Source organism: Engraulis encrasicolus, chromosome 2, assembly GCF_034702125.1.
Source record: "Engraulis encrasicolus isolate BLACKSEA-1 chromosome 2, IST_EnEncr_1.0, whole genome shotgun sequence".
Taxonomy (NCBI): Eukaryota; Metazoa; Chordata; class Actinopteri; order Clupeiformes; family Engraulidae; genus Engraulis; species Engraulis encrasicolus.
In genome coordinates this window covers 30,107,178-30,132,159 of record NC_085858.1, presented here as the reverse complement: position 1 = coordinate 30,132,159, position 24,982 = coordinate 30,107,178, and the positions used below count along the sequence as shown (strand labels likewise).

Below are 24,982 nucleotides of genomic sequence, written 5' to 3'. Positions count from 1 at the left end.
TGTATACGAAAAGGGGCATGTCTGTCATCAGATGGGCGAGTTCTGGATCAGATTTTAGAATGGGCCAATATTTTTTAAAAATTGGGCGTATGGTGTGTGACAATGGAGAGAAGGATGTAACACAAGTCACTGAAAATTTCTTTTCTGTTTTTTTTGCTTTTCTTCAGCAGGGCAGCTCGAGATTTATTTAGAGCCGTGCTATAGGCCTTTTCTACCCAATGTATTGGATACCCCCGTTGTAGGAAACGGTCTTTCATGTCATTTGCTTTGTCTATGTAATCCTCAGTTGTTTCACATATTCGCCTGAGGCGAAAAAATTGACTTTTGGGTAGCCCTCGTTTGAGGGGGGTGGGGTGAAAACTACTCGCCAACAGTAGGGTATTCTTGTCCGTTTCTTTTCTGTACAATGTTGTCGACAGGGAGCCATTGTTTTTTTCAACCCACATGTCTAAAAAATGTACCCTTTCCTTGCTGTAGTCTACGGTGAATTCCAAGTTCTCATTAAAACTATTCAGTAGATTAATGAATTCCAACAGTTCCTCCTCAGTGCCATGGTACAAGGTGAATATGTCATCTATGAAGCGAAACCACTTCGATACCCTTGGCAGATGTGTATTCTTTTCCATGTTCATTACAAAATTTCTTTCAAAAAAGCCCACAAAAAGATTTGCATAGTTGGGTGCACAGATAGATCCCATGCTTGTGCCCGATACCTGTAGATAAAAGTCTCCATTGAACATAAAGTAATTTTTTCTCATGACAAAGGCAGCCAGGTCAATCAAAAATTCACTAGGTGGCGTAGCGCCACTCTCTCGGTCTTTTAAATAAAAGTCCAGCGCTTCCAGACCGCTCTCATGCGGTATGTTGGTGTACAGACTGGCAATGTCAAGTGTGACTAAAAACACCTCATCGGATAGGTCTGTCACCGTTGATATCTTGTTAATGAAGTCAGTGGTGTCTTTGATATACGCTGGCAAGGTGTGTACATAGGGCTTGATATAAGAGTCAACGAACTCCGATAGAGGCGCCAGTAGAGAATCGATCTGTGCAATTATAGGGCGTCCGGGTGGGTTAGTCAATGACTTGTGTACTTTGGGAAGTGTGTAAAACACAGGGCGGATTGGGTGTTGGCAGTAAAGGAAATCAAATTCGGCTTTTGTTATCCAGTTGTTTTCTCTCGCTCTTTCCAGATAGGTGCGCACTTCTTTTTGGAAAGCATTTGTGGGATCGGATTTCAGTCTCTTATAAAACTTTTTGTTTGACAATTGAGATACAATCTCTGCCTCATATTTGTCCGTATCCTGAACACAAATTCCCCCGCCTTTATCTGATGGTTTAATAACCAAATCGTTGTCATTAATCAATTCCATTAGTGCCTTCCGCTCATTTTCGGGAAGGTTATTTTTGACTTTCATTGGTTTTTCAACGTTGTTAAATATGTCCTGTTCTACAAGTCTACAAAAAGTGTTGATCGAGGCATTCATTGAGTTGGGGCAGAACAAGCTCTTTGGTTTGAAAGTGGGAGTCTGGGTGGTGGTGGGTGTGCTTACGGTGTCATTTTTGGAAAATAAGTGTTTCAGTTTAATTTGTCGAAAACATTTGAATAGGTCGACTTTCAGTCCAAACGCATTAATTCCACTGGTGGGCACAAACGATAATCCTTTGGACAGGAGGGAAGTTTGATCAGCGGATAATTCTTTTGAAGAGATGTTTATTACCGTCTCTGTCTGTGGTGTGTCCACTGTTGGTCCGATCCGCGAAAGGCGCTTCCCCCTCCTGCATTTCTTTTTCCGCCTCTCTGGCCTCTCCTCCGATTCTCTAAAAAAGTTGCGGCTTGGCTGGGGCCGCTGGAGTCACTATCCAGGGTAAAGTCGCTTTCCAGAGTAGAATATCCTCTGCCAGGTCGCTGCATTCCGCGTTGATTCGGCCTTGATGAGCGTGCTGGGCGCCTTGGTGCAGGTGTTCTCGTGCGTAATGGCGCGCTCGCTGTTTGGTGCGGCATTCCTGGGTCGTCCTTGATTTGCCACTTGTACACTTCATTTCTCTTGTAATCCTCTGCGTCCCGTTTGTATTTACTCAGCTTCATTGTTTGCAGCTCCTCCTTGTATTTCGCCACAGAACCCTTGATTGTCTGTTCAATGGTTGAGAAGTCAGGTCCAAACTTTTGTTTCATGTTGTTCTCCAGCGTTTCAATCTCTGCTTTCGTCTGCTGTGCTTCAGTGGTTCCTTGCTCGATTGTGAGTAGCATGAGGTCCAAGGAGCACTTGTTGAGAATGCTTTCCCATCTTTCCATGAAGGCGTCATCCGATTCCCCGATTGCTGGGGCTTTTTGGACCCTTAAGCCTCTGGGGATTCTCTTGTTTCTCCAGTACTCGCTTAATGTTGCGCTGTGCATTCGAAGTCGTATTTCTTGAAGATGTAGTCTTTCTAACTTGGTTTTCTCATCTTCGTATGTCAGCATTTTCTCCATTTCCTCGTTGTCAATTAGTATCCTTCCGGCGTCTTCCTCTGTGAATTCGAATGTCTTTGCGTGGTTTTGTGTCAATCCATTAATTTCTTGAAATGAACACATTTTCTTGATGATTTCTTAGAAAGAAGCGAAGAGGGTGCCGAAAAACTAAAGAAACCCTGGGTAGGGTACTACTACGTTGAACTTCGGCTTTTTTTCGCACACCTCAGCTGGCAGGTGCGTCGGAGATGGCACCATGGGTCACTCAGCAATAGTTCAAAAAAAACTCCCACACACTGACCATTTCGCTGTTCTTTCTTTAATAAACGACGTTTCGGTGCTAGACCTTCATCAGGCAATCTCTTTCATTCATCTCAACACAGGCTTTTTCAAAACTTGGTTGACAGATAGCGGACCAATCAGGTCCGACGTTAGAATCACGTCACTCATTCACAGAAAGACGCACCCACAGTGGTGGGTGCTTTGAATAGGCTATAGTATTAGTGTAGGCCTACATGAACACTGTTAGAGTTGCACAGAAGATGATAGAACAAAAACAAAAATAATAATAAAAATGTTTATTTTATTATTATTTTTGTTTTTGTTCTATCATCTTCTGTGCAACTCTAACAGTGTTCATGTAGGCCTACACTAATACTATAGCCTATTCAAAGCACCCACCACTGTGGGTGCGTCTTTCTGTGAATGAGTGACGTGATTCTAACGTCGGACCTGATTGGTCCGCTATCTGTCAACCAAGTTTTGAAAAAGCCTGTGTTGAGATGAATGAAAGAGATTGCCTGATGAAGGTCTAGCACCGAAACGTCGTTTATTAAAGAAAGAACAGCGAAATGGTCAGTGTGCGGGAGTTTTTTTGAACTGATTTTTACAGCACTGGACATGTCGCCACCAGCTAATCTTCAGACAGTCGAGCAGACACGGAAGCATCTGAAAAATGTGACCGGTTGAAAAGCGTTTTCTGTCTGTGTGTTACGTGTTCATCTGCCGTTTGGAAGCCCCTGCTTGCTCGAGAGAGAGAGAGAGAGAGAGAGAGAGAGAGAGAGAGAGAGAGAGAGAGAGAACCTTCCAGGAACATGCAGCAGGCAGCGAGAGAAGAAAGAGAGAGAAAGAGAGAGAGAGAGAGAGAGAGAGAGAGAGAGAGAGGGGCAGAGAGAACCTTCCAGATGCATGCAGCAAGCAGCGGCCGGCTCTGGCTAATCAGCCACTATCAGTCCTGGGAGAGTGGGGCGCCCCAAAACAAATTACTACATTCAAGTATGAGACTCCAGAGAAAAAAAAGAAAAACAAATAAGTAAATAAATAAGTAGAAGACTGATGTCTGGAGTGAGTATCAGCCCGGTGTGAAGTCCCAGCATCTGCGAGAGCAGCCGGTTCATGGCTCCCATGGTGCCACCGATTAGACGGTCCTATATCTTGGCAGCGCGGGGCTAAAAGGGCTCTTTCATTTGGCGCTGCAGTTGCCTCACACAAGGGGGGGTGAGTGAAGGAGTGGGGTGCAGCATGGGGGAAGGTAGGCTGTGTTTGTGCTTGAGAGAGAGAGAGAGAGAGAGAGAGAGAGAGAGAGAGAGAGAGAGAGAGAGAGAGAGAGAGTGTGTGTGTGTGTGTGTGTGTGTGTGTGTGTGTGTGTGTGTGTGTGTGTGTGTGTGTGTGTGTGTGTGTGTGTGTGTGTGTGTGTGTGTGTGTGTGTGTGTGGAATAGGAAACTGGACGTTGCCTCTCTTTACCCTCACAGACACAGCACACAGACAGACACACAGAAGTACGTTCATAAACAGACACAGACGTAAACGTTCACACAGACAAGCACATACAGTATACACGCAGCCTACACACATACAAACACGCACACGCACACACACACACACACACACACACACACACACACACACACCACCCAGACAGACAAACACACACAAACACATTACAAATCACCGACACACCAACACCCAAACGCACGCACACACACCCAAATACAAACACACTAATTCCCAGATGGTTTGTTTTCAGTGGCTTCGCCCGTCAGGCTATGTCATGACCTCATAGACTTCCTTTAAGCCAACGCTGGTTTCACAAGCAGAACCAGTGTCGTGTTGTTGCCATTGGCCTCTATGCAAGACATGTACTGTCTCTGCTAACATCCTCTGAACGGTCTTTGCCAATGTTGTTCTCCAAGGTTATTTCACTTTCTGTATTTGACAGTCCATCTTTCTGAACCTGGGGTTAAGGCAGGATAAAAATCTTCCTAAACCACAGCTTGTTTGCAGAGTAATAATAAGTGTCAACCTCTGAGCCACGCACAGCTGAAGCGGCCACATGTCGTGCCCATGGGACAAGTAGTGTAGACAAGAAACGAGATGCCCCTCCGCAGGCCAGGAGTGAGAAAGATGGATGAAATATGAAATAATCATTCCATTACTTACAAGTTACTTACTAGTTGTAAATACTGCACATTATATATTGCTTATTTTATAGTTATTATTATTCAAAATGTTACAATCACCATACCAGAATCGCCACAACAGGACATAACTGGAATGCAAAACACTACCTCTTTTTAATATATGTTCTATGTATGTCTGCTGTTGCCTAGTCTTGCACTTCATATGTCTGTATGGGTATTGTATAGGTACTCTAGGTCAGTGTTTCTCAACTGGTGGGTCGCGACCGAAAAGTGGGTCGCGGAGGGGTCATGGGTGGGTCGCGGAGCCTTGGTGTAAAAAAAATGTAATTCTAAAAAAAAAAAATCCAACTTTTCCTGCAACAATTTACAACTTTTATTTTGATAGGCTAGTGAACTCCGTGTCATCTGTCGTCATAGATACAATCTGAATGTTTATGCGAGATAGATAGCATGCAACCAGTCATTCGAGTCTTGAGAATTGCATTGAATTGACTTGAACGCTAAAAAAACTGGGTCTCAAACGAATGCGAGTGGAAAATGGTGGGTCCCAAGACTGTTCCAGTTGAGAACCACTGCTCTAGGTGTAATGTATGTATACTGTCTATGCCTAATTGTCTATGTCCACACCTAGAGTCTAGTGTATGTCTGTCTGCATGGGAAAGTAAGAAACGTAATTTCAATTCTTTGTATGACCAGCGCATGTAAAGAGATTGACAATAAAACCGACTTGACTTGACTACAACTTCACTCTTCTGACTCTTATGAATGGAAATCCTCACACATGCATGGTGGAGGCCACAACAGCACAGAAGGTAATGCGTAAAGAAAGCATCGACATGATGGGCCTTTGGTGTAAACCTCTAATCTGTGCCCTGCAGAAGTGGACAGCAGAAGTCTGTTGGGGAAAACTTCTAGGCGCCGTTTAAACTTCAGTAGGCCTACCAAGCAGTCATAATGGAAAAAAACACTTCGTGGGCCACAGAAAATAACACAACACAAAAAAAATCCATCTATTGTACTACATACGTACATTAAGTTCTCAAGTCAGTCGCTGGGCCATAAGAAATTTTAAACGGACCACATCTGGCACGCGGCCTGTTATTAGAGTAGAGCTGTTTTACAGCAGGCTTTTGAGGGTTATGGAGGAGGAGAGAGGAGGCGAGTTCTCACCGAGCAACATGCCACTTCCGCTCCACCATGAGATGGATTTCCTCGATGCGGCGGTTGTTGGCGTAATGTAGGCGCTTGGGCAGGTGTTCCTTCAGGTAGGGCTTAAAGTGCTGGCTCGGCTTCTTGCACTGAGGGAGGTAAGAAGAGGGATGGATTATGATCCAATGGGACCCTAGGTCAGACGACAGAAAGGGCCCCCCTCAATTACATCGCAAGGTCTTAAGAGGATTTGTCATAATTTGGGGGTTTTTAAAAACAGGAGATAAAAGTGCAGGGGGGCTTGGGCTTTAGGGCCCTCTTGGCTCTTGGGCCCCTGGGCCTGGGCCCGGTAGGTAGGCCTATGCATAATCAGTCCTTGGGTAAGTTCTAAGAACACACACACACACACACACACACACACACACACACACACACACACACACACACACACACACACACACACACACACACACACACACACACACACACACACACACACACACAGCAGGGGGGCAATAGCATCCTGCTCATATTATTAAAGACACATGAAGCTTTAAATAACACCATTTGTTAACTTATTATCAACATAATCCACATTTGTTGGATGTCTGCGCGGAGGGAGGTAAGAACACACACGCTGCTTTACACATGCCACAGCAGGGGCCATTTCTGCTGTGCTCAGGGTATTACAGATACATAATGCCAGCATTCAATAACAATTGAAAAAGGTACGTCTGCACACTGCCGATCAGCTCCAAAAAAAACTTGGTAACACTTCCAAATAAGGGGCCATAATTAACAGTAAAGTAGTTACAACCTAATACTTAAGTAAGGGTTAATAATCATTACTTAATGCCACATTAGACACATATTAATTGTTATTAATGCATTAGCAAGCAGTTACTTAACTATTAGATAACTATTACCTTGTGTTACAAGTTAATAGCATATTATTATTTAACTAATAGATAAATAAGGACACAGTTAATAGTTAAGTAGCTATCAGGTCATACTTAACTAACGACCAAAATTAACACTTACTTAATACAAAAGTAAGGTATAACTAATGGTTAATTAATAGATAGATATTGTTGTTTGGGACCCTTATAATTAATGGATCGATAGATATTGGTGTTTGGGACCCTTATAATAGAGTTGGCTGAGCATACCTAATAGTTAATTAATTAATCTACTGTGACATCTAGTTTTCACTCGTTCAAATCACTGTAATAGTTGCAACAGGAGCGATTATATAGCAAGGATTGGACGTACACTTCTCAATGATGGTGGGGTGATGAGATGTAATTTTTTCATGTACCATTTACTAATTTTAATGGTAAAAACCCTACAATAAATGCAGAACATTATGAAGAGTAATAGTTTTGAAGCAAAACTAAACCATTCCTTTGTGATAATTAAGTTAATGTTTGAGAATATAAGCTCCAAGAAGTGCAGTGCATGATGGGTACGCAATCTACAGACAACAATATTTCGGTATTATTTAATCATTAGATTAGGTACAGTTAATAGTTAAGTAGCTATTAGGTCATACTTAACTAAGGACCTTAATTAACACTTACTTAATACAAAAGCAAGGCATATCTAATGATTAAATAATACCGAAATATTGTTGTCTGTAGATTGCGTACCCATCATGCACTGCTCTTCTTGGAGCTAATATTCTCAAACATTAACCTAATTATCACAGAGGAATGGTTTAGTCTCGCTTCAAAACTATTACTCTTCACAATGTTCTGCATTTATTGCAGGGTTTTTACCATTAAAACTAATAAGTGGTACATGAAAAAATTACATCTCATCACCCCACCATCATTGAGAAGTGTACGTCTAATCCTTGCTATATAATGGCTCCTGTTGCCACTCTTACAGTGATTTAAAGGACTGAAAACTAGATGTCACAGTAGATTAATTAATTAACTATTAGGTATGCTCAGCCAACTCTATTATAAGGGTCCCAAACACCAATATCTATCGATTAATTAACTATTAGTTATCCGCAGCCAACTCTAATATAAGGGTCCCAAACAACAATATCTATCTATTAATTAACCATTAGTTATCCTCAGCCAACTCTAATATAAGGGTCCCAAAACCCAATATTTAAGTATTAATTAACCATTAGTTATGCCTTACTTTTGTATTATGTAAGTGTTAATTTTGGTCCTTAGTTAAGTATGACCTGATAGCTACTTAACTATTAACTGTGCCCTTACTTATCTATTAGTTAAATAATAATAAGCTATTAACTTGTAACACAAGGTAATAGTTATCTAATAGTTAAGTAACTGCTTACTAATGTTCAACATATGCATTAATAACAATTAATATGTGTCTAATGTGCCATTAAGTAATGATTATTAACCCTTACTTAAGTATTAGGTTGTAGCTACTTTACTGTTAATTATGGCCCCTTATTTGGAAGTGTTACCAAAAACTTTATTATTTAAAAAGCAACGTTTCGATCACGCTGGATCTTCATCAGGCATATGAAGATCCAGCGTGATCGAAACGTTGCTTTTTAAATAATAAAGTTTATTTTTGGAGCTGATCCGCAGTGTGCAGACCTACCTTTTTCAACAGTCTGACTTTTTTGTCTGGCACCTGCAACAAGTGTTTTTGGATGTGCCCACCCTATCCAAAACTAGCATTCAATAACAACCAAAATAATAATGGAGTGAGACTCTTCACTGGCTCATTAACCTCAGCGTATTGGACAGCAGTACGTTTAAACCACAAGATATGCACACCACAAGCGGCATGATATTTGTTTGGTAGCACTTAATAACTTACACTTCCTAAAAAGCATTTACACATTTGTTACTGGATTAACACGTCTGTCTTGATGGATGAGGGAGCAAAGAAGACACATGCATCAAGGAAGAACTGTTCACGCTGTTCTCAGGGATATTACAGACACATAATGCCAAAAAACAAAATTAATGAATACCCACATTCAATAACAATACACAATAAAAGGATTTATGACTTACTGTGAGATTGGCAACCACTGCTTTGGCATCATCTGAATAGCAAAATACACAACAAAACAACAGCATGAGGTATTTATTTACATGCCAGCAATTGGCTGAATATTCCTTTTTATGGACAAACTATTTTAGCAAAACTGAGCAGTTTTTCTTGTATCATCAAGAATAATAGACAGTCCACTCTCTCAAACTTCTTTCCAGTGCATGTACATTTACTGTAACTTGCAAGTTAAAAACATTGCTGATTGAATGTGTTACAGCCTACTGTAACTTACAGCTACATACATTCTGTCAGCTGATCTGTAAATGCAGCAAAGCTGTTCTGAGAGCAGCCAATGAATGACGAGTGAAAGTATGCAATAGGGCTTTTACACCTGGTCCCCTTTAAGTGAACCAAACGGTCCTCTTTACGTGGACCAAAAAGCGAACTGACAGCAAAAGGACTCAGCTCTGTTTTTGCTCATATTGTGAGTGTATTACATGAAGAACTGGCTGATCTTTCTGGTCTTGTTAGGCTTTTATGGTGTGTCACTCTTCTTTTTTATAACACTCTGTTCTCTAGAGCCCTCCTTAAGTGATTACACCTAGTCACAAGTGTAACTCGTCAGAAATCATAAGCGAACCGAACTGAGACAACGTCAACCCAGGTCTCAGTACGGTTCGCTTCCAAGGGGTCTGGGTTGGAGCGTTCACATATGCAGCAAAAATGCTGAGTCACTACTCTGAGTTCGCTTGGGCGGCTGAAAGGAACCAGGTGTGAAAACGCAGCAAGTTGCTCTAAAAGCAACCAGGATGTACAGTACACAGCAATATGTCCTGTGCTAATGAATTGGTGGGACATGTTGTTTGGTAGTCTTATATCATGACTTACATTTGGGGTTATTGGGGTTTCTGGCTCGAATTCTGCCCAGAGATCCTGGGATGAGGAAGATGTCATCCACGTTTGTCATGTAGGTGCTCAGGAACTCGGTTTTGTCACAGTGAGCTTCTTCCATTCCTGCAGAAAGACAAAAGTCTCTCGTAAACCTGATCCATATATCTAGTGTGTGAGGGTGTATCGGTAAGTTAGACTGGAGAGACACTGTATGTTTTGTCACTGAGAGCTCCTTCCATTCCTACAAACCCCAACTCCGGTGAAGTTGGGACGTATGGTAAACGGTGAATAAAATCAAAATTCTATAATTTTCAAAACATTCAATCTATTCATTAGATGGAGAATAGCGAAAAGACAACATATTAAGTGTTAAAACCGAGAAAAATGGTGGGCTTTTGGTCAAGACCTGTCACACTGTAAGCACTACAGAAAGGAAAACATTGCAAAACATGACAAGGAATACACCCATTTAAGCTGGTGAAATCCTGTCCAAGATAGGAATTAACACTGTTTTTTTATATAAAATCATCTCATCGGTTAATGTATTTAACTGTTAAGTGTTGTCTTTTGTTTTGTTTTTAGTCTTCCTCGACATTTGCTGCCTTTTATTGTCCCCGTCCCAACTCTTTTGAGACGTGTTGCATTTATCAAACTAGAAATGAGTACATATGTCCCACAAAACAATATCTTTTCTCGGTTTTAACACTTACTATGTTGTCTTTTCACTATTCTCCATCTAACGAATACATTGAATGTTTTGAAAATGATAGCATTTTGATTTCCTTCACTGTTTACCAAACGTCCCAACTTCACCGGAGTTGGGGTTTGTACATAAAACAGAGACTTGTGTGAACCAGATTCACAATGAGGTATGGGCACATGATGCAGCTGATGCAATACTATTTGTACATCAAACTGTGGAGGTATTGAAGTACCATGGCAATAATTCCATCATATAATATACACATTATGTGGCAAGTGGGGAAACTGTGTTGTGTCTGTTTTATAAATACGTTAAGACATGGCGTTATAAATCTGCAGTTACCAGAATGGCAATGCCCAAGTCGTAGTGCATTACTTAAGGCCCCAGAGTATGTCAGAGTAGTTTAGTATGGTAGTTAACTTTTCATTGTCTATTACAGTGTTCAACTGGTGGAACGGTGTGCATTACGGGGCTGCATCATGTTTGAATTATACTCGCATACTGTCTGAAATCTTTTTGCTTTTGCAAGTCCCAACTTCATCTGAAGGGCCCGCCTTACTCCATGCAACGTAATTAGGACCCAAAGCTGCTATTTAGTGAATTTAAAAGTTGACCCATTCATGCAGCCTACTGTTATCAGTCAATGTTCATGACTCATGAGTTGATCATATATCCCCTTGAGACACGGCATTATCAATTAGCTGTTATCAGAATGGCAATGACCAAGTCGTAATGTATTACTAAGGGCCCGGTGCACTGTCATAGTAGTGTAGTACTATAGTAGTTAACTTTCAATGTCTATTACAGCGTGCCACAGGAGGTACGGCGTGCATTAACGGGTTAAGTACCGTGATCTCCGACCAGGATGATGTTCACGCATCGATGGAGCTTCATCTGCTTCAAGCCCTCCATCAGGTGGCCCACCACCTTATCCATCTCCTTCAGGGCGCCGTTCAGCTGAACAACACAACAACAACGACACAGTGTTGGGCAAAATGGATTTATGAGTTACAATCTAGTGCCACATGTTTCAAATGACTCGGTTTTACCTGTCCAAGTCAGCCAGGTGATTGGCTGGCTGAATGATCACCTGGTTGAATTGGACAGTTAAAACAATGTCATTTGGAATATGTGGCACTAGATTGTAACTAGTGAATCGATGACAAGGATACATACTGGACATCAAACAGTAGCACTGGAGGCTTTTGCATTTATTTAATGGTCATAAAATCCCATCAAGTACTTCAAATGCTCAAAAAAAAGTTTCATAAGTCAGTGTTAGTGATGACGATTCACATATATCACAGTTATGTAAGGCTACAGGGATGATAGAGCTTCACTAGCTTCAGCAGCATCAGTTCAGTTACTGTACGTATATAGTGACAAGTCACAGAGGCTACGTACATCATTGCTTAGCGGTCCCAGTTTATGTCCATAGACGTCCGGGTGCTCGTTGTGCATTGCATACACATAGGGCCTGTAACCACAGCAAGAAGCATATCACAGCACATTAGCACAGCCGCCAAGAATAATACACTTTCTGTGGGAAGTGAGAACAGCTTGCACAATTACCTGTGCCGCTAGAATGGTGTAGTGTGCTTACTTTGGCAGAGTAGAGTTGCTCAACAACTGCTTCATTCCTTGTTCTATACATCATGTGCTTTTTGAAAACATCAGTTTCATGCAGACATGCATTAATTGCACATGGGCACATGAGCAGATGATTTTGCCCATTTGTGTACTTGGCTGACTAAGACATTTTTTAATAAGAATTGCTTTAGTTGGTAATTTGGAACAAAAAATGTGGCACAGGTTTATAAACAGGTGCGTCACAAGACAGTAGTGAAAATTAGGGAATGTGTTTTTGTAGAAGTAACCTAAACACTTTTGAGATCGGGTGCCGGATAAGACTAGCCTTGCGCGCCATCCTACGTACTTCTGCAAATGATTGTCTCTAGTCTGGCCCCTGTTTTCTATGGAGCGATGTTGAGCGGTAGGATTTGGCTGGTCAACCCTCCCCAGAAAACAGCCAATAAGCGAAGAGATAGGTTGGTGGGGGCGAAAGGGGGAAGGTGCTCGTGACTATACCGTAAACGCCTACGCTATGTTGTTGTTGAGTAACTGTCGGCGATTGGGTGAGAGCTGTCCAATCATTTCAAACCAGAACTGAGTGCAACCTTCCCGCTTCCTGCAAATGCATCAGATCAAACAAACCTCAGACCATGGATACGAAATGAAGTGGTAGTATTATGGGATGGTCAGGACCAGGCTGGGATAAGACAGCCTCACGGGCCATAAATGGCCCCCGGGCCATAGGTTCCCCACCCATGGACTGGAGGTTGGATGGTATACACACCTCTCTGCATCCGGCAGGTTGAGCCATTGGAGGATGGTCAAGATTCTCCTCTCCAGAGGAATAGACCTGTTAGAGAGGGCACACGCAGACCACACACGTCAACTTCATTTGAATTTGAGTCTTTATGAACAGGTGTTACAAAGAGCTTTAAGGATTGATCAAGCAATATAAGAACTAAAAAATTAAACCTAGAATGAAAGATTGAAAAAAAAAGAGATTGAGTGAAAGCACAAAAAGAAATGAAGTAAAAGTAATATGCATTAAAAGGCCACGTTTCAAATTAAAAGCAGACTTGACCAGAACCCACAGCAGAGCATTGCTCAGCAGAGCTTACCCCAAACCAAAACCCAAACCAAAACCCAAAGCCAAACTCCTACCCCTAACCCTGAAGACACACGTACAACCCCAACCTCAGCTTGACAGACTGACCGAGTGCACTACAAAGAACACAAGAGCAGATTACAGACTGGAGAATTCCAGTGTTTGAAACAGCCTTTTGAGTCTAATTTTAAAGTTCTCGAGGCTAGAGTCACAGTTGATAGAATATAGGGCTACTCTATCATTTAAGGCTACTAACAGAAGCAGGAGCTCAATCGGCTTTATACAAAAGTAAGACCGGTAAAGAAAAAACTTCATCATGGTGACACTTGTGGCTAGATGTTCAACTTTGTGCACTTGAGAGCACTTGGATGTACTGTTCCCTAGTCTACAATGTTCTAGCAAAGACATGGACCTACCCACAATGTAGGCCTACTGCATCTGCATGGACATTGTTACAGTGTCGCTGCATATGCCCCCTTAATGTAACCAAAGTGACTTTTAGGACATTAAACATGTGGGGAAAGACAGTTATACCATTGATGAGGTCACACTGAGCTGCAAACAATGACAGACCGCTCAGCACCTGGAATCAGATCCAAAAGTAAACAGGATGTTGAAATGTGACTGGCCATGTGCCTTTTCGCACCTCACTTGAAATATGTTTATATGCCGAGAACCGGGGGGAGAAACCAGGGAGCAATTTCAACGGAGCTTTGAGGCCGCACAAATGGTGGCTAGTGGTGGTGGTGGAAAGCGATTTCCCTCAATTACGGCTTACGCAATGAGCAGCGGGGGGAACAGGAATCGTTTAGTTACCGAGGAGTCATAACGCAAGCCCAGTACAGCAGCCCCGACCCGACCAGGCAACTTCCCCTAATCAGACCCAGGTGCGAGCGAGTGGAAAGAGTTGTCAAGGGATTGACATCGTTTTCATGCAATCCCAGAATAATTCACATTGAGCACTAAATTGCTCGCTGTTTATTTCAACTCTAAGATTTAAAGCTGGTAATGTGTGTTTAGTTTCACACCCTTGTGGCTTCTGCCAGCGGCGGCACACAATACGTGTAATTCTCCTCTTACTCACTCACGTGTCAAGGTAATTTAGCGCTTTACACAGCGTGAAAGCCCATACTCGAGTACTAATGTATATATATAAAAGCAGTGCTTGATTGGGTTTGAGACCATCAGAGCCAACACTACATGGCAGAGTTCACAGCGTATTCCTTTTTGTCAATCGTAAATGGAGTAGCCCTGGTATTCATTTGAACAGCTTGCTCCTTTCTAGCAAGGGTGAGCTGAAGCAAGCAGGCAGGCACACGTGCACCTGCAGGCATAGACCCACTCTGCACTTTGTCCTGGCTGGCCTTCTGAGGTCCACTGGCAAGGACTGGATGTGCCAAATCATCGAGACACATGCACGTTTAATGAGGTACTTTAGTGTGAGCCGCATGTGCTTTACTCCTTAAACACCCGAAGCACAGGACGTTTTCTTCCCTACACTTAATAGCTGCTGTTAAGAATTCAGTCAGACAAAAAAACAGTCGAAGTTGGATGCTTAAAAGGCCACTTTTAAATGTACATTTAGCATTGGTTAGATATTACCATTCCTATCATCACAAAAATAGGTTAAAAGGTTCCAGTTTATTACCAAAATCTAACCTTCCTGCTGTTGCTAAGTTGTGTGACGTACGTAGGGTGAATTCCTAGAAAGCAGGCACTGTGAACAATAGGGAGCAGCCTGTGTCCCTGTTGTATGAATGAACCACAATTCTGCCTCTGTCCTGCAGGGTCACCATATAGGTAAAAACTACTTAGTGCTGCTTAAAAAGACCAAATTAAATTGTCTAATGTAAATTGTCTTCTATATGACAACTCAAGAGCTGTAGGGCCTACATCTTCAGTGGAAAACTTATAATAATATATACATCTTGCCTCGATACTGGGATTCACGTTTTATGTCTATACGGGATCCATTTTCACAAATGTCTGCCAAAATATGTTGAGGCAAAACTCCCAACGTCACAGAGAGGAGGTAGGCATGAGAGAGGAGGAGGAGAAGGAGGAGGAGGAGGAGGAAGAGAGAGAGAGAGAGAGAGTGAGAGAGAGACAGGGAGAGAGAGAGAGAGAGAGAGAGAGAGAGAGAGAGAGACCGAGAGAGACCGAGAGAGAAAGAGGGAGAGGTGAGAGAGAGAGGCAGGGTGAGCACCCCATCTCAAAGGCCTCTGTGTGTGTGTGAATGTGGGAGTCTTTGTGTTTAAGGTGAAGTTTATGGAGGCCAGAGCTGGCCCAAGGGCAAGACCAAACAAGACCATGCATATGACTACGGCGATCACCCTCCCCTTACACAACCCCCCACTCAGCTCACTCATGAAATCAACCATACTGCAATTAAAGCACAATTACTGTACAAACCAGTCTTTTGTTTGTGGCCAGCGCTGCTTTGAAGATGCAGAGAGAGAGAGAGAGAGAGAGAGAGAGAGAGAGAGAGAGAGAGAGAGAGAGAGAGAGAGAGAGAGAGAGAGAGAGAGAGAGAGAGAGAGAGAGAGAGAGAGAGAGAAGAGAATATAGAGAAGAGAATATAGAGAAGAGAGAGAGAGAGAGAGAGTGAGAGAGAGAGAGAGAGAGAGAGAGAGAGAGAGAGAGAGAGAGAGAGAGAGAGAGAGAGAGAGAGAGAGAGAGAGAGAGAGAGAGAGAGAGAGAGATAGATAGATGGGGACAGCTGACCGTGCAAGAGGGGCTGTGTGCTGGTGGACTGAAGCCCACCACTGATGAAATGGGGGAGAAAGTTACACACGACTCTCAAACGCAACCACCCGTCCACCTCCCCCCGCCTGCCTGCCTGCCGACCCGCCTGCCCGCCTGACTGCCTGCCTGGCCGCCGTTGTGTTTGGCACATGACATTGTGGACTTACACTGGCCAGAAGAAGGTGCCAGCTTTCACTCCCTGCTTCTCAGCCGTGATCCAGATCTGCAGAGAGAGAGAGAGAGAGAGAGAGAGAGAGAGAGAGAGAGAGAGAGAGAGAGAGAGAGAGAGAGAGAGAGAGGTAGGACCATGTTAGAGTTAACATGTGGCAAATCTGGGCAAACACAATCTGTTTATTATAGCCATGAAAACATTAAAATGACAGATGAGTAAGTTTCTTACTCGTAATTTTACTTTTAGGGTTTTCATGCAACACACCACCTACTCTTATGTTGCTGAGCTTAATAGTACAAAATTGCCCATTGCCGGCAGCTTTTAGAGGCTACCACTTCACTGCTTTCAGCAGAATTATACATAATAATAGGCTTTGGCCTAAAACTCATTTCAGCGTCTTAAACTGACCTCCGGCATGTGAATGTACGTGAACGTTAATTACAATTATACAGTGACGCTCATTCCGAAAAACGGTAGGACTTAAGACTTACTCACTCTAACGTCAGTACACCTCAAAATGACTCACAGCTTACAGTACTAGACATTGACTGCACCAACTATACAACAATCAGCAGACTTCAGATGGATAAGCCTGTTGGAAATGACAAGGGTGCTGAACTGGTGTACATTGGTGGTGGCGACTCTCTGAGTCCCTCTATTTCAACAGCTCTGGCTGCTGCTCCAACAAGTTCATACTGTTTTTCATACGTATGTGAGTTATCAACAGAGAAATTATGTTTGTCAAGCTCTAGATAATTGCAGTAAATGGGATGCCTAAATGAGTCCTAAATGATTTTGCTGTCTCCAAAAACAGCAATGCCTTCAAGTTTGCAATTTGAACCAAAAACGCAAGACCACAGGTGCAAAGGAACTATTAAGGAGAACACTGACAACAAACAATGTACTGTAAGGATGGGAAACTCCAAGTCTGAACACTAAATACTACAAGTATGATAAATATACTGTCCAGACGGGCCACAATATTTCACATGGTTTACAATCAAAAAAGCCCATAAGATGAAAAATATATTTGTTTTGGAGCCATGCTGACTGCTTGAGTATAATGTTCTGAGTGTTCTGCCATGCAAAAACCCAAGCGGAATGCAATTCCTATTCCAACTTCAGCTCCTGATTCTATTCAACAAACCAGCAGACTAAAGCTTACAACTCCTGAGCCTGATGTCTGGCTTTAGATGCCTTAGCCGGGATCTCTACCCGGCATCAACTCTGCCTTTGGCACTAGCACAGAGCTTAGACCTCTCTCTCTCTCTGTCTCTCTCTCTGTCTCTCTCTCTCTCTCTCTCTCTCTCTCTCTCTCTCTCTCCCCCTCTCCAGCTGCTGCAGGGGCTGATGGGTCCCAGATGGCAAACTGCGGGACACAACTGTAGCTCCCTCTAATACGGCGATGAGGTCAGGCAAGAGAGGGACAACCAGACCACGACATATAAACTGGAAGAGGCTGGAGGAGTGAGGGAAGGAGCAAGAGATGGATGACTGAAGGGATTGACGAGGAAAAGGGTAAATGTTGTAACAGATGAGAGGACAGGGAGGAGGCCGAGGGAGAGAGCAAGAGGGAGCACAAGCAACAAGCAGAGCAAGCGTTAGCCTTGACAAGAGGACAGAGAGATGGATAGAGGGAGGTATGGATGGATGGTTGGATGTAGGGAGGGATGAATGAAGGAATGTATGCACAGAAGATGTAAAGAGTGCAGCAAACAGACGTGAAAAGAGGACAGAGTGGAGGGATAGATGGAAGCATAGCAGAAGGATTGGAACAAACACTGGACTTGAATATAGGACAGAGGAATGGAGGGAGGGATGGAGAGATGGATGGAAAGATGGATGGGGAGGTGGATGGATGAAGGAACCAAATAGTGTACCAAACATTGGACGAGACTACATTGTCTCATCCCAACTCGTCAAATTCTGACTACCTTTGACCAGACTGCAATTGTTGACATCCAAGATATGCCATTGGAGCCTCAAAGGCACCACCTTGTGGCAGCATAACTTCACTGACGGTTAGGGTTAGGGAAAGGTCTACGTTTAGGCCACTTAGTCAACATGCAACGTGGCAGATATGCCCTCCAAGTTGCAAAAATTGCAGTCTGGACAAAGGTAGACTGAGGATGAGACAAGAGAACAGAGGGCAGGGGGAAAGAATGGAGCAAACTTTGGAGTAGACACAAGGACTCAGGGATGAAGGGATGACTGAATGGAGGAAGAAAAGACGAGACATGAGGTCATCGAGCACAGCTCACAGCTCTTTCTTTTATACAGAGATTATGCTATGGGATAGCCTTCCAATAAATATTAAAATGTCAGAAACAAAAAGGTGTTTTAAACAAAGAGTTAGAGTATTTTTGTGGAATAAAATGGAGAACTAGGTGACGTAGGAATGTGATGGCATATGTGTATGTGATATCTGTTACATGTTTTTGTTATGTCTTGTCCTCTTCCATCAGGGACCATGTTGGAAATAAGTGTTTACGCTTTTACATGTTATCCCTTGGATACCTTTTGTCTTCCTATATCCATAAATAAACCAAACCAAACCAAAATCGAGAGGGCACTTACTGGCTGACCACCCCACCAGCGATGCTTCAGTTTCTCTCGGCCGCGGATAGTGAAGGTGGACTCAAACACGGGGTCATACATGGAGTTTCCCACAATCCCATGGGACTCGGGATACAAGCCCTGCAGATGTGAGCCGACCAGTCAGTCACAGAATGTTACGGCACATAAGGGTTCCATTTTTCAATGGGTTTATGGGATATGTGGTTTATAGAGAGGAATAGTAAAACGGAACAAAGGGAATCGAATAAACAGACAATCCACACACTCACACCCGCAACCCACACACACATGCATACACAAATACACATGCACATACATGCACAGTTGCGAACACGGACATGGATACAGACACGGACAAGGACACACAGACACAGATACAGATACAGAAACAGACACAGACACAGATACAGACACACAGACACACAGAGACACAGAGACACGGACACAGACACAGACACAGACACAGACACACACAGACACACACACAGATACAGACACACACACAGACAGACACACAGAGACACAGAGACACGGACACACGGACACACAGGCACACAGACACATACCGTTGCAATAGAGTAGAGATTTGGGTAGGTTTTAGTGGGGTAGACTGGCCGCATATAGGGTGCATGAGTTCCACATGTTCCTGTAAGTCATGAAGAGAAGAAAAACATCAGCCCCAAAGAAACGTTCATTCATACTGTATCTTATGTTGTGGGATTTAACATGGGATGGTGGCTTACTTAGTTTCTCTATGTTGGGTATTATGCCGTCACCCCTCTTCATGTATGAGGCCCGGAAACCATCCACAGATAGCAGGATCAGAGGAGGCCGAACAAACCTGTACACACACACACACACACACACACACACACACACACACACACACACACACACACACACACACACACACACACACACACACACACACACACACACACACACACACACACACACACACACACACACACACACACACACACACACACACACACACACACACACACACACACACACACACACAATTGCATCTCCAAAATGACTTCCAGAAAGTGTGAGATTAAATCCTGTAAATAATTAAAAACAGGCTTCAGTAGCTGTTTATGAGGACAACAGCACTTCAGTCGACTGACTTTTATTGGGGCCTCCTGGAGGTCCCGGGTGTTGTCTGCAACCATTTGCATACATATACAGTACGCCGCAGACGCAATAAACAAGTATTTGCATGTCTTTGGTTATGCTGATGAAATGCAATATAACTTCCTGTGAGGCGTAATCTAACATCCTTTGATATGTTCTAGGCTCTTACAAACCTACCCAATGGCCTCACAAACAATGTGTATGTGACCCAGAAAGGCCAAGTGACATTGTAGTCACTGCATCTGTCTTCAGTGGCTCTTAATTTGACCTCTTCTCTCCAAAACAAAAACCTCAGGGACCACCATCTGAGGCCAACAGGGACATGGAAATGCGTGGACTGGTTTGATATAGCTTCAGAAACCTGACATTCCAATAAAAAACAATATTGTCATCTGGCCTTCAACTACTCAGGATTTCCTGTGCATCATCGGTCCATCATGAACCATCCTTTAAGACACGCTGATCTACATAGAGGAAGTGACGGTCAAGGACAATGTGACTGGGGATGGCTAAGTGAATTGCTTAGCAATTAGCGTATATTAGAATGTAAAGTGATTGGACGAGAGGGTTGGAAAGGTCAGAGGTGAAAGGGGGGGGGGGGGGGGGGGTGTCACTCACCCAGCAGGACACTCCTGACTCCTGATGTCCTCACACTCCTCTGTCAGCCATGGGACATCTCCTGGAGGGGGCGATCAGAGAAGAACATGGGGTTTAGGGCATGACAGGTACAGTTTCAGATACAGTATAGCGCATGAGAAGTTCTCGGCAGCAGGGGGGCTAAGCCACCCACTCATGGGCTCGCATGCCCATGGCGACCCAGGTTCAAATCCTTGGCCAGTCCTGCCCCATCTCTCTCTCCCACTCTCTTCCTGTCATACTCTCGACTGTCCAATAAACAATTAAGACACATAAGCCGTTAATAAATAAATAGATGTTCTGTAGCATGAAGTGGTATACTGAAATACCACTTTCGACATTGTTTACTCGTCGTCAGATTTTGAATTTCTTTTCAGGTAAGACACCAAAATGCACAGTTAAAGTTGCTGTGTTAGTTCAAGATTCAGAGTAGAACCAAATACACTCGATAGATCAAGAAATGTATACTGCTTGACAATTGGGACAATTGCGAATCAAAGCTCAACCATGTGCACAGCCCTGTATGAGAAGAACTGGGCTGAAGGGAAGCACACCTTTAAGATTTGGAGGTTGCAGCTTTGGAGGTTTTAATCCTGTAGGAAGAAAGTGGGTGGTTTGCTATACCCTAAAACATGGTTGAAGTGACCTTGGGCAAGGCACCTAGCCCCATATTGCTCCAGGGGCTGTAACCAATACACTGTACCTAAATAACTGTGAGTGGCTGAGGGGGGAAAAAACGGCAGCTGAATGTGATGTTATAGTGATCCAAACCTTTGCAGAGGCTCTTGTAGTTGGTGCAGCAGTCTCCTTTGGCCAGGCAGTCTTCTGAACAGTGGCACGCGTGCTGCTCATTACGAGTCTCTCCACACCGCTCCTTACTGCATTCATAGCCACCCTCTGATATGATTAAAGACATGATTATATGTATTATAAATGTGTATGTATGTACGTGTGTGTGTATATGAACGAATGAACGAATGAATGAATGAGTGAATTCATCAATGTCTTATTTTTATGTTTGGTTTAGCTGCACATTGGAGAATGATCAAACACAATTTCAAACTTCTGTGCTAACCTTGTAACATAGATTTTTGACAATAAAGTACCATTGACTTGACTTGACTGTCATTAGTGTAGTTATACAGTATAGCTATTTATTATTATACATTCATTCCGCAGATAGGTTCAGTAAATGTCTACCATGGAGGACATTTGAGAATATCCAAGACACGAGAAGACGAGGTCAATCTGGTCCAAAGTTGATGTTTATGTTGTTTTCTTTCACATTATAATTATGTTATAACACTAAATATTTTTCTTTAATTCAACTTCCGATACTATTACCTAAGAACTACACATGTGTGTGGGCTACTAGTATGATCAGTGACAAGCATCGTACCTGTTTTCAAGCACTGCTCATCAAAGTCTTTGCAGCACTTGTTGTATGTTTTGCAAAGATTGTCACAGCGACACTGAGGAGCCTCAGCCTCCACCAGCTCAAAACACCTGTTTTTACAAGACTCTGTCAGTGGAGAACTGGAGGGAGCTGACAGAGAGAGAGAGAGAGAGAGAGAGAGAGAGAGAGAGAGAGAGAGAGAGAGAGAGAGAGAGAGAGAGAGAGAGAAGGTGTGAGAAAAGTAGAGCACGAGAAATGGAAGGTGACAGATTGTGTCAGAGAGAGAAGGAGGGAGAGAGCAGGTGAGACAGAAAAAAAGAAACCCGAGAGAGAGAGAGAGAGAGAGAGAGAGAGAGAGAGAGAGGTGGGAAGGAGGTAGAGAGCGCAAGAGCATATGAGAGAGAGAGAGAGAGAGAGAGAGAGAGAGAGAGAGAGAGAGAGAGAGAGAGAGAGAGAGAGAGAGAGAGAGAGAGAGAGAGAGAGAGGTAAACTGTTAACATCTGCTGGGGCCTGTAAAATACACAGGAGATAATTGGGCCACGAACTTTCACAGCCTTCAAGGCCAGGCAACATAGACCCATAAATCACTCTTGTGGCTACAATACACCCCTTGTGCACTGACATGGACTGGACCTCGGTTACATGACAAGGCAAAAAGCAGACGGATATGACAAGTGCAGCGGCTCTGCACCTTCAGATGGGAATTACGTAGATTCATAATTTCCTTCAGGATCAATAAAGTTATTCAACGTACTTATTAATATTCCAGGTATCTCTGCCATAGCTTTTCAGTTCTAGGCGCACCCATCTGTAAGTCGATCTGTGTGCAACTGAGGCAGTTTTACATGTAACTTACATTGCAGTCGGTGTCATGCAAATACCTATTATTTCGGCTGGAATGTTTGTTTTATGACATTTAAACGCACAGGTATGCAGTCGTTTTAAAGAGTTAAGAACGCCTGTCAAGGCAGTGAAATCCTAACTACACCAAAGGTGCAGCATATTAAAGCAAATATTTCAACAAGACAGTTCTGAGCATTGCACCGGTGTTGTTGTTGTTGCACTCCGACGTCAGGCTCTCTCTGGAATGCAATGCACACACCTGAGCGATCCCTGTGCATCTTCAAATAAACATGCAGTTGAACGTGACAAGCTCTGACTTGCAAAAATATCCCATCAATAAGGCCACTAATAGAATCACTTGAAAACTTCAACGGTTGATTGGCTGAAATGCGCGAGGCTTGCGAAAGATACTAATCAGAGAGGTCAACGGCATGCAGCCAGGGCTTTCCTGACATGTTTGGAATGGCATGAGTGGAGTGGCTCTGGGCTTGTGTACATAAGGCACTAACGGACACTGCTGCATATGCTTTCCAAGATACACCGCACTCACTGGCAAGTCTGGAGCGGGAAGGACCCCCCCCCCCCCCCCAAACACACACACACACAGGGAGGGGGGTAGAGAGAGAGAGAGAGAGAGAGAGAGAGAGAGAGAGAGAGAGAGAGAGAGAGAGAGAGAGAGAGAGAGAGACTCAGACACACACACACACACACACAGGGGGGGGGGAGAGACACACAGACAGACAGACAGAAAGACAGACAGACAGACAGACAGACAGACAGACAGACAGACAGACAGACAGACAGACAGACAGACAGACAGACAGACAGACAGACAAACACACACACACACACACACTTCTGTTTCCCCCTTCACATCATTTAGGCAACCTTGGTTTATTTTATTTTGCAAAAGCAGCAGCATGCGTGTAATGAAACGAAACGAAAATAAATAGACCATGCATGTCAGACCTACACATACAAGACAGGTAACCAAACGGCAGAATGACTTACTGTGTGAACGAGCATCCTCTGAAGCTTTGGACCTGGCAGAGCGGTTGACGACATATGCATAGTGAATTCGGGGACCAGACAGAGCAATCAGGACGCAAAGCACCTGCAAAAGAGTGTACAATGCTCACAGGGTCCACAAACTTCACAGTCATTTCAGGCAATGCATTACGCATGTATTTGGATGCTACAATAAAGCCAATCATTTGGACTTTTTCCTGTTTGACGGAACAAATGCGCAGACAGCAGATTGGGGCGTATGCACTAGCTGCAGCCTTGGGGACTGATGCGCGTTAAAAACAAAACACTTGACTCTGATGACTCGGTAAGAGCTAATAACTGAACAAAACAGCAGCAGCGGTGCACTGCACACACATAGAAAGACGTCTGCAAAAGTTATACAGAAGCCAGGTTTGTGCTCACATCAATGCCAAGAATTAAACGCAACCAGTGCTAAGATACAGTTCACGGATTAACTTCGCTGACTGAAGAAAGTTTTAACAAGATATTCAGAGCAGTTAATGCACAACTTTGTCAACATGTAGCTACCCTCGGCTCACTGAAATTGCAGATTTGAGTGAAATCTATCAGCACATTCAAAATTAAATAAGCAAACGCGCATTCAAAACGCATAGTGGTTATGGTTTAGCTTATTGATCTTACCGTACCCATTTGTGTGGTAACATGGCTAAATCAACTTGACTAGACGGAGTTCAGTGCTGCAGACTACCGCCACCTCTCTCCACACACCATGACCGGGCTGAGGCACAGGAGCTACCCATTCCAGCGAGCGCTTTTGCGCACTTCCCAAACAGCCAATGGCTGCAGGGCATCAGAGCGCGTGTGGTTTCAGCGTTGGCAGCGATATGGGGCACATTTACCCATGTTACCAGTGTGTAGGTTTATAAACATAAATAAACATAATGACCAGTGTTGCTGCTCATGGCGTCATTTTTTTCTTCTATTCTCCCGCCTCAGTGGATGCTGGTAGCTGGATAGGTCGTATTGCATGCATTATATACATCGAATTCAAATATGGGAAGTATATATTAATTACCAAATAGAACACGACATGGAGTTAGAGATTGCCATTAAATGATACTTTCAAGTGTGTCTGTCGATTGTAAAATTCTTGACTCAGGGGTTCCCTTCTAAAACCACCAAGCTTGCTTCGTAAAACTGAG

General features: G+C 43.4%; 1 protein-coding gene across 1 annotated transcript in view; it reads right to left on the bottom strand.

Annotated features, from left to right (window-relative positions):
- Positions 1-24,603, bottom strand: part of enpp2 (ectonucleotide pyrophosphatase/phosphodiesterase 2) — a 37,596-nt gene extending 12,993 nt beyond the window's left edge. The window contains exons 1-15 of the mRNA XM_063186110.1: positions 24,467-24,603; positions 23,802-23,904; positions 21,951-22,097; positions 21,323-21,448; positions 20,534-20,594; positions 19,519-19,616; positions 19,342-19,421; positions 18,776-18,895; positions 16,194-16,249; positions 12,961-13,026; positions 12,009-12,081; positions 11,453-11,561; positions 9,899-10,024; positions 9,031-9,062; positions 6,041-6,168 (exon numbers count right to left, since the gene is read on the bottom strand). Coding sequence (XP_063042180.1) covers positions 6,041-6,168; positions 9,031-9,062; positions 9,899-10,024; positions 11,453-11,561; positions 12,009-12,081; positions 12,961-13,026; positions 16,194-16,249; positions 18,776-18,895; positions 19,342-19,421; positions 19,519-19,616; positions 20,534-20,594; positions 21,323-21,448; positions 21,951-22,097; positions 23,802-23,904; positions 24,467-24,484 — 1,343 coding nt within the window. The 5' untranslated portion in view covers positions 24,485-24,603. The remainder of the gene's footprint in view (positions 1-6,040; positions 6,169-9,030; positions 9,063-9,898; positions 10,025-11,452; positions 11,562-12,008; positions 12,082-12,960; positions 13,027-16,193; positions 16,250-18,775; positions 18,896-19,341; positions 19,422-19,518; positions 19,617-20,533; positions 20,595-21,322; positions 21,449-21,950; positions 22,098-23,801; positions 23,905-24,466) is intronic.
- Positions 24,604-24,982: the final 379 nt, after the last annotated feature.